Genomic DNA, 10244 nt, shown 5'->3' with positions numbered 1-10244 from the left:
GCTTTTGATTTCTCCATCGAATCTGAATGAGATCCTTGCCAGGTAGAGTATTCTTGGTTGTAGGTTCTTCCCTTTCATCACTTTAAGTATATGGTGCCACTCCCTTCTGGCTTATAGAGTTTCTGCTGAGAAATCAGCTGTTAACCTTATGGGAGTTCCCTTGTATATTATTTGTCATTTTTCCCTTGCTGCTTTCAATAATTTTTCTTTGTCTTTATTTTTTGCCAGTTTGATTACTTTGCGTCTCGGCGTGTTTCTCCTTGGGTTTATCCTGTATGGGACTCGCTGTGCTTCCTGGACTTGGGTGGCTATTTCCTTTCCCATGTTAGGGAAGTTTTCAACTATAATCTCTTCAAGTATTTTCTCGGGTCCTTTCTCTCTCTCTTCTCCTTCTGGGACCCCTATAATACGAATATTGTTGTGTTTAATGTTGTCCCAGAGGTCTCTCAGGCTGTCTTCATTTCTTTTCATTCTTTTTTCTTCATTCTGTTCCTCAGCAGTGAATTCCACCATTCTGTCTTCCAGGTCACTTATCCGTTCTTCTGCCTCAGTTATTCTGCTATTGACTGCTTCTAGTGTAGTTTTCATTTCAGTTATTGTATTGTTCATCTCTTTGTTTGTTCTTTAATCCTTCTAGGTCTTTGTTAAACATTTCTTGCATCTTTTCCATCTTTGCCTCCATTCTTTTTCTGAGGTCCTGGATCATCTTCACTATCATTATTCTGAATTCTTTTTCTGGAAGGTTGCCTATCTCCACTTCATTTAGTTGTTTTTCTGGGGTTTTATCTTGTTCCTTCATCTGGTACATAGCCCTCTGCCTTTTCATCTTGTCTATCTTTCTGTGAATGTGGTTTTTGATCCACAGGCTGCAGCAACAATTGCAATTTAAAATCTGTTCGCTCTCCTCTGAGACAATGTGAGCCTCTCTGGAGCATCCCCCTTTTTCCCTAATATTTTACTTGACCTTCCATTCTGACTCTAAACTAGCTGATGGGTTGTGGAGTCAGGGTTGAAATCTCTCTCGCTTTATCAATTTGTGAAAATATATAAAGAAATATGCTAATACCATTTAATTCAGAGCTGTCCAGGATGACAAATAAGATATTTGAGATTATATGCTGCAGAGAAGTAACAGCTCTTCATGTGCTAAGGAAAAGAGAAAGGATGTGTAACTTGTCTTCCTTTCTTTCTATCCTTTTGTCGTTGTTGTTAACATAAATGCTATTTTTTTACAGTGAAAATTTTAGATAGAACATTCTTTGTTTTTCTGCATTCATTTTTTCCCTTCTATTATTGTAATGCCTGCATTAGTATATCAGTTAATACATATGGCAAAATTGTTGGGATTAAATGCAAGGTTACTACATCAATTTTATGCTATAAACTTTGTTCCCTACTGTATTTATTCTAATTTATGTATACTTGATAGAAATTTCATTTTTTAACGTATTATATCTCTTAGGAGTTTTCTACTGTTTAACATGATCCGAAGATACAATTCTCTGAAGAAGGGAATGGCAAATTATTTTAATGCCTTTTATTGTTTTTGTTTCTAGCCTATTCTACTAAGCTCAACAAATTTCCTGTATTTAATATTAATGATGACTTGAATGATCTGTGTACCAGTGCAGTAAGCCCAAATACGACCAAAGCAACACGGTATGCCCTGAATGTGTGGCGATATTGGTGTATGACCAATGGGCTCAAAGATCACACAGACATCACCAAGGTAAGAAACCCTTAAGTTTACTTCTTCTTCTGGTCAACTTCACTGAGCTTCTATGTGCCAGGCACTGTGCTAAGTATTGTGGGGAACACGGAACAGGTACTTTCTGCCTGAGGAAACTTTGAAAGACCATAAAATAGAAAGAAAAATATCCACGGTACAAAACAGAATTTAATACGTGTTCTCGGAATTTATAGATCAGAAATGCCCCAAAAATTCAGATGGATAAATTAATTTCAGTTTGTTGAGACTAGCAGAGGAATAGATATTTAAACTGTATTTTGAGGGAGAGGTAGGGTTTCAACAGAATTGAAGACAAGGGTCTTCTAGGCTGAGTCATGTAAGGAAGAGTAAAATTTAGAGGGATAGACCCACTTGCCTGCAGCAGAGGCTTCGTATATGGGAGTAGTGGACTATAAAACTGTATTTTGACAACCCTTAAATGGCATGCTGAAATCTTGTGAATATTGGGAAACCATTGAAGTTTTGTTTTGTTTTCGTGTTTGTTTGTAAGGAGAGACTTTATTTGAAGGATTATTGGCAGGGGGGCAGCAGAGAAGGGACTGTTATAATAAAAACACTCTGACCATAAGATCTGCAAATGTCTTAAGGGTTAGGTGAAAGGGAAACACTGAATTTTTTTGAACAGGAAGGAACATAAGAAACATAATATTTTAGAGCAGTTAATTGGAGATGATGAGCAAAAATGTATTTAATATTCTTGGTCCTCAATTTCCCCAGTTGTAAAATGAATCCTTACAATCTCTTCCAACTTGAAATGTTTGAGGGTTGTGAATAGAAGGGAAAATTCTTGGACATGTAGAGTCAGAACAGAAAGATGTATTTTGATTTGGATATGTTGAGTTTAGATAATAGAGATGTCTACCAGATGGATATGTCGAATAAGCATTTGGGAAGGTGGGATTTAAAACATGGGGGAAATGTTAAAGCTGGAAGTATAGATTCAAAGATATTGCAAATAGAAGTCATAACTGAAGAGCAAGGGCAGGTGACATCTCCAAGTTTGGGTGATGTGTTTAGGGCACCAACAAGAGATGAAATAGGAAATCCAGGTTTCTACTTCTGGCAGCATGGTGCCCTAGGTACTGTGAGGGGCGTTTCTGCTGTACTTGCAGAAAGAAAGGGAGCCATCCACAGGGTCAAAACAGGAGCAGTGTGAGCAGTAAGCACGTATGAAAGGCAGGGCTCTTCCTCAGGGCTTATGTTGATAACATCATTAAGAAGGGAAGAGGCAGGGAGCTAAACTGAAGAATCCTTGATTGAGGAGCAGACTCTGAAAGTGTCTAAAGAAGTTCTTGGTCAGTAGCATACCCTGGCTCCTTGCAGAGTCATATGCTAATAATCTTTGAAGGGAAACATCCAAAATATAGGTGCTCAGATTTTTCACAGATTAAGACCAACTAAATGTGTGCTCATTAAAAAAAGAAAAATCACTATCCACTTAAGGAAATAAATCACCATGAATGAGAATGAATAGAAACAACAAAGAACAGATTTAGACACCAGGGACTTTAGATAGTATTTGTAGGTTAAGGATGTATGAAATGTTTGTTGAAAGAATGAAAAGAATTATAAAAATGAAAAAGCAACAACATACTAATCAAAATGATCCAGCAGATTAGAAAATAAATTGAAATTTCCACTTGTGGCCATAGGGAATAGAAGGGTCCAGAATTACTCTCCTGCTGTAACAACTAGAAAACTGGGCATAATATATGAAATAACTCTTCCTACAGAACAGTCAGCACAGGACTTGATCCCTAAGATGGGTGCTTGACCACCTCTCAGGCTTTCTGCCTGGAGACAATTTTTAAACTGCATTGAAGGGAGGGGAACCCAAACTGAGCCTGGCAATCTTGCTGAGTTGAGGAGAGACAGAAATCAGAGCTCAGGGCGGCTGAGGACATGAGAACAACTAGAAAGAAGTTACAACATTCATTGAAAAGATAAGACAAATCCAGAATTTAATCATGTAAAATTCACAATTTCTAGCATACAATCAACAGTTACTATACATAGGAAGAAGTGGGAACATATAACGCATGCCCAGGAGAAAAATCAGTTAAGTCTTTCACTTCCAACCAATTTGGAGGAGATTTACTCACCTGCCAGAAACAACCAAAAAACAGACAAATGATATAACTAATGTTTTGCAAGGTATTTTATAATACACAAAGAAGGGCAGTGATCTCTGAGAGATGGGAAACAAGGTGAGCCTTACATGTGCCCCAGCTTGCTGCCTTGAAAGAGTCTACAGGGCTGTGGTGCAGGGAGGGAGCATGCAGGCAGAGCCCAGCAGATTTGCTGAGTTGAGGAAATGGAACTGAGTCCAGAGAGACCCAGGTGGCTAGAATTGTCGTAAGAGGATATTCGAAAGTAGAGAGTTACACAGAAAGAGAACGTGAGAGAACTGAAGCTATTCTGTCTCAAATATTCAGCTGAGTATTGATCAACATCTGCATGTGAGGAAACTAGCCAAGGCTGGCCAAAAAAAAAAAAAGAAGACACCTGAAAGAATCAGAGGTAATAGTACCTGGAGCTCACACAGAACTGGAAACAGTACCTCTTCCCACCAGTCAGACTGGAAAAACCTCAGGATTCGTGGGGTAGAAACTTTAGAGAGGTCTTGCATCAAATGTGGAAAATAATTAGCCACAGACTGAGCTTTGCTCTAACCCTACCCAACAAATCTTAAAAGCAAGACCCAGCTACATGAAAAGGTGCTAGATATCACTAATCATCAGGGAAATGCAAATCAAAACCACAGTGAGCTATCACCTCACATCTGTTAGGATGACTATTATCAAAAGACAAGAGGTAACTAGTGTTGGTAAGGATGTGGAGAAAAGGGAACTGTTGTGCACTACTGGTGCAAGTGTAAAGTGGTGCAGCCACTATAGAAAAAGAGTATGGAGGTTCCTCAAAAAATTAAAAATAGAACTATCATACGATCCTTTATCTAAAGGAAACAAAAACACTAATTCAAAAGGATATATACACCCCTGTGTTCATTGCAGCATTATTTACAATAACCAAGACATAGAAGCAACCTAAGTATCCATAGATGGATGAATGGATAAAGAATATGTGGTGTTTAGATACAATGGAATATTATTCAGCCATAAAAAGGAAGAAAATCTTGCTATTTGCAACAACATGGATGGACCTTGAGGGCATTATACTAAATGAAATAAGTCAGACAGAGAAAGACAATTACCATATGATCTCACTTATATGTGGAATCTAAAAACAAAGAACAAAAAACCTCCTAGCTACAAAGAACAGATTGGTGGTCACTAGAGGCTGGGAATGAGCAGTGTTGAAATGGGTGAAGGTGGTCAAAAGGCCTGGGGATGTAATGTGCAGCATGATGACTATAGTTAATAACACGGTACTGTATATTTGAAAGTTGCTAAGAGACTAGATCTTAAAAGCTCTCGTTACAATAAAAAAATTTCAACAATGTGTGGTGATGGGTGTTGACTAGATATATTGTGGTAATCATTTTGCAATATATACAAATATCAAAATATTGTTATACACCTGAAACTGATACAGTGTCATATGGTAATTATATCTCAGTTTTTTTTTAATTAAGAAAAAGCAAGACCCAGAAGGGTCAAACAGTTTTCAAGTAACTTAACTATGTCCCAGAACAAACCTTAAGAATATTTATAGGAATATAAGAATATCCAGAACCCAAGAAATAAAATTCACAATCTCTGGCAACTAAACAAAAATTTTCAGACGTGCAAAGGAGCAAGAAAATATCAATGTATCACTTAAAGAATGAATCAATCAAAACCAACCCAGAACTGACACAGATTTTAGAATTAGCAGACAAGGACATTAAACCATTATTATGACAAAAATAAACACGTGAAAAGATGCTCATTAGACCACAGGGAAATGCAAGACAAAACCACATGAGATTCTACTTCACATTCAGTAGGAAGACTAGGATAAAAAAAAGAAAAACAGATAATAACAAGTGTTGATGAGGATGTGTAGAAGCTGGAACCCTCATACATTTCTGGTGGGAATGCAAAATGATGCAACTGCTTTGGAAAATCTGGCAGTTCCCCAAAAGTTAAACATAGGGTTACTCTCACCCAGCAATTCCATTCATAGGCATATACTCAAGAAAATTTAAAACATATATCTATACAAAAACATGTACACAAATATTTGTTGTAGCATTATTCACCATAGCCAAAATGTACAAACAACCCAAATGTCCATCAGCAGATGAATGGATAAACAAAATGTGGCATATTCATACAATGGAATATTATTTGTCAATGAAAAGAAATGAAGTACTGATACATGCTTACAGCATGGCTGAACCTTGAAAGTGTTATACTAAGTAAAATAAGTCAGACACAAAAGAGCAAATATGTATGATTCCATTTATGTAAGGTACCTAGAATAGGCAAGCTCATAGAGACAGAAAGTATAATAGAGGTTACCAGGGGCTGGCAGGGGGAAGAAATGTAGAGTTATTGTATAATGAGTACAGTTTCTGCTTGGAATGATGAAAAAGGTCTGGAAATGAGTAGTGATGATGGTTGCACGACATTGTGAGTGTACTTAATGACACTGGATGGTACACTTATAAATGGTTAAGATGGTAAATTTTATATTATGTATATTTTACCACACTAAAAAAGCAAATAAATCTATTAAAATGTAACAATTTCACCTTTATTAATAATAATTTTAAAATTCATCTGTTCTCATAGACCCTCATCACCATGTCTTCAACCCCTAACCTTAACCTTTTCTAGGTCAGAGGATCTTGTCTTCCAGACTTTGTGAAGTCACTATGAAGACAGTTGTCCATTACTGGGAAACTTTACATTTCCCTGCAGGAATCCATGAAAAGAGCCCCATTTCCCCATAACCTTCATGGCATAGGTAACATATACATCTCAGGTGGTGAAACTGTCTCGATTGTCCAGTTGGGTGTGCCTTATCATCACTTCTAGTTTCTCCTGTGTTGTTTGGAGGAATAATGGATGAGGAAGAAGATATATTTCAATCCTCTGTCTCACATGGGCCACTTAAATATTTTTAATGATTAAATTCTTAAGAAAGAGGCCAGTCTCTTAGAGCATTAGCCAGTATTTAGTTAAAAGAAGGAACTGTGGCATCAAGGTCCATAGTCTTAATCTCACTTTTTGGTCTCAGTGCAAGGTATTTTTAGTCTAAGTGTGTCTTTAAAGATAGATACAGCTAGCAGCAAACAAGCTAGGTTACAGCTGTTTATCATGGTTTGGCAGCTGGTAAACCTCAAATTTAGTTATTTTTTCAAGGAGGAAAGCGAAGAGTCAAAACAGACTTCAAAATGTCATCTAAATAAGCAGAGTGTACCCTACCAGTCTCACACTCTCATCACTCTGTGATCTACTATGTGTGTTCCACATGGTATTTTTTCTTCATAAGTGTGACCTAATCCTCACTGATACATCTCCCTCAAAGTTGCTATCTGATTGATTTACATATTCCTTAGCCTCACTCAGAAAATAGAGCATCTTGAAGTTCAATACCTGTCTTTCTCAATAAAGTGAAATTTAGTAACTGCAAAAATGAAGTCATTTTTATTGTCATCAATGGTTACTTCAAGATTCTTTTTTTTTTTTTCCCTATTAGAGTACTTGTAGTTCACAAGCATTTTCTCCACTTTCTTCATCCCCTAGTCAAGATTATCACAAAGGGGAGTTTGAGGCATTCCCCAAAGTAACTCTTGGTTTTACTTGTCTAACCCTTTCAGTTGCCAAGGATTACTACATAATTCCAGAACTTTGGGATTTGCCAAGCAAGTCAGTCTTCTTATACTGCTCTTTCCCACCTGGAGCCATCTGCCCCATGATAACCTCTTACTTCTCTTTGGTCATTTTCACATCAAGAAAGCCCAGTTTGGGGACTTCCCTGGTGGTCCAGCGGTTAAGACTCTGCGCTCCCAATGCAGGGGGCCCGGGTTCGATCCCTGGTCAGGGAACTAGATCCCACATGCATGCTGCAACTAAATATCCTGTGTGCTACAACTAAGACCCGGTGCAGCCAATTAAAAAAAAAAAAAAAGCCCAATTTGTAATCCATGGTGAATTTGATGTTCAGAGTGGCTCATGAAGGAAAATACTTGCCTGCAATGTCTTCATAACAATTTAAGACCTGGAGGAATAATTATCAACCAAAACTCAGTCTGAGAAAACTAAGGAGGCAAGCAACATGCACCAGAATGGACAGTTTCTTGTGTACAAAGAATATAAATTTTGTGACTTGACATTTCTTCAGGAATTGCTTTTGCTGTGATTTTTCTTTGAAACTTGTGGTATAATCAAGAGAAATGTTCTGCACCCTAAGTCAGCTTGGTTCTCCTGACTCCAGGGTTAATTCATTGCTTTAACCCATGTTTATCAGTTCATTGGGTATCTATGATACATTTCAGGCCTTCTGGTAGGGTCTTCAGCATGAAGAACCAGTCATGTATGAGATGTCATTCTTGCATTCAGGAAGCTTTCAGTCCACTTTGAGAGACAGACATATAAATAGATAAAAGGCTGTGAAATATGGAGAGGGCCATAATAAAATTTAAATTAAGTGCCTTGGCTTCCCAGGTGAGAGAGTAACTTTGCTTAGGGAAGCTGGAGAAGCCTTCTATATAGACAGCAGAATTTGAGCTAGATCTGAAACAAGGAGTAGAGGTTTTCCAAATAGAGAAGGTTAGAAGAAAAAACATTCTAGGCAGAGGAAATAGCATATGCAAAGACTTGGAAGCATGAAAGAGCCCTGTGGTTTCTACGAATGGCACAAAGTTCAGTGAAGCTGGAAAACAGAGTATAAAGAGAACAAAAGATTAAGCTAGAGAAATAGGGTGTATATCAGTTATCTGTTGCTGCATAACAAACCACCCCAAAACTTAGTGGCTTAACAGAACATTCATTTTATTTGCTCATGATGATATGGGGTTTTCTCAGCTAGAAGTGGTTCTTCTACTGCTCTCACTTGGGATACTCCTGTGGGTACAGTCATCTGTATATTAGATGGGAGGCAGCTTGTCTCTGAGTCACACGTTCCTGAGGTCTAACTGGGCTTCCTTACGTGGCAACATCATGTACTACGACAATGGAGGCAAACCTGTAAGATGAAAGCAGAACCCCTTGAGGCCTAGGTTTGGAATTCACACATTGTTATTTCTACCACATTCTCTTGGCCAAATTAATTCATGGCCAGCCGCGATTCCAAGGGTGGGAAAATAGATTCTACTTCCTGATGGGAGGAGCAGCAGAGTCACATTGCAAAGGGGTGTAAGAACAGGGAGGGGAGAGATGGTTGTGTCTGTCTTTGTAAACAATCTACCATAGGGTGGAAGCAGATTGTAAAGGCTTGCATACAAGGTAAACAGTTTGGAATTTATCTGAAGGGCAAAAGGAAGCTATCAGAGGTTAGTTGTGTTGTTTTGTTTTGTTTTGTTTTGTTTTGTTTTTAAACACTAAGGTAGTAAGATTTTCTGCTCAGCACCCCTTATTTAAGGAACCATTCTTCTCCTAACAATCCCCATGGTTACTGCAGAAGCCATTATGTTAGTACAGTGGCCCACCTTTTGGTCACTTGTTTGGATCAGGAGTGGGCTAATCAGAATCCTTCCTTCAGACTTTTTTTCTACTGAAAATGAGAGTTGGACTCTTGCCAGTACCTGAAGCTGTAAGATATAACCTTGGGGAGTGCTAAGTGGCTACATAAAGAAAGCAGCTCTGTACAGAGATGCAGAGGTGAGAGGTGGAGCCCTGATGGCCTTGGAATCCACTATTTCTGATATCCCTCTTTGCCAAGGCTTTTTCAAGTTTGGTCTCTCTCTTGGAACCACACAAGTCCCAGCTAATACAAAGAGAAGTTAACACCTGCAAGTAGGGAGTTGCAAGTGGCAGCATAAAAATCTGAAACCAGATGAGTTTTGGGTGTCATGGTTATTGGGAAGTTATATTAACTGGTTTTTACTGGTATGTAAGAAAACTATTGCTTTTTATATTTTGTATGCAGCCACCCTATTCTTTCTGATGGCTTTTCGACTGAATCTCTTGGAGTTTCCTAGACCAACAATTAGATTATCAGAAAGCAATTGTTTTGTCTTTTTCCTTTCCTATATGCATATATACATACATACGTGTGTGTGTGTGTGTGTGTAATTTCTTTTTCTTGTCTTCCTTGGTTGGCCAGAATCTTCAGAACATTGTTGTATAATAGCAATGATATTCATCATTCTCATCCTATTCCTGACTTCATAAAAAAGATTCTAATGTTTTCATCTTGGTGTAATTTTTTTAAACATCTTTATTGGAGTATAATTGCTTTACAATGGTGTGTTAGTTTCTGCTTTATAACAGAGTGAATCAGCTATACATGTGCATATATCCCCATATCTCCTCCCTCTTGCGTCTCCCTCCCACCCTCCCTATCCCACCCCTCTAGGTGGTCACAAAGCACCGAGCTCATC

General features: G+C 38.1%; 1 protein-coding gene across 2 annotated transcripts in view; it reads left to right on the top strand.

The window, feature by feature from the left end:
- The window catches only part of KIAA1958 (KIAA1958 ortholog), a 183440-nt gene that overhangs the window by 165959 nt on the left and 7237 nt on the right, over positions 1–10244 (top strand). For both annotated transcript variants that reach the window (XM_055087020.1, XM_055087019.1), the window contains one exon: positions 1557–1729. In XM_055087020.1, coding sequence (XP_054942995.1) covers positions 1557–1729 — 173 coding nt within the window. The remainder of the gene's footprint in view (positions 1–1556; positions 1730–10244) is intronic.

This window comes from Physeter macrocephalus, chromosome 9 (assembly GCF_002837175.3).
Source record: "Physeter macrocephalus isolate SW-GA chromosome 9, ASM283717v5, whole genome shotgun sequence".
Classification (NCBI taxonomy): Eukaryota; Metazoa; Chordata; class Mammalia; order Artiodactyla; family Physeteridae; genus Physeter; species Physeter macrocephalus.
This window is presented reverse-complemented; position numbering and strand designations above follow the sequence as displayed.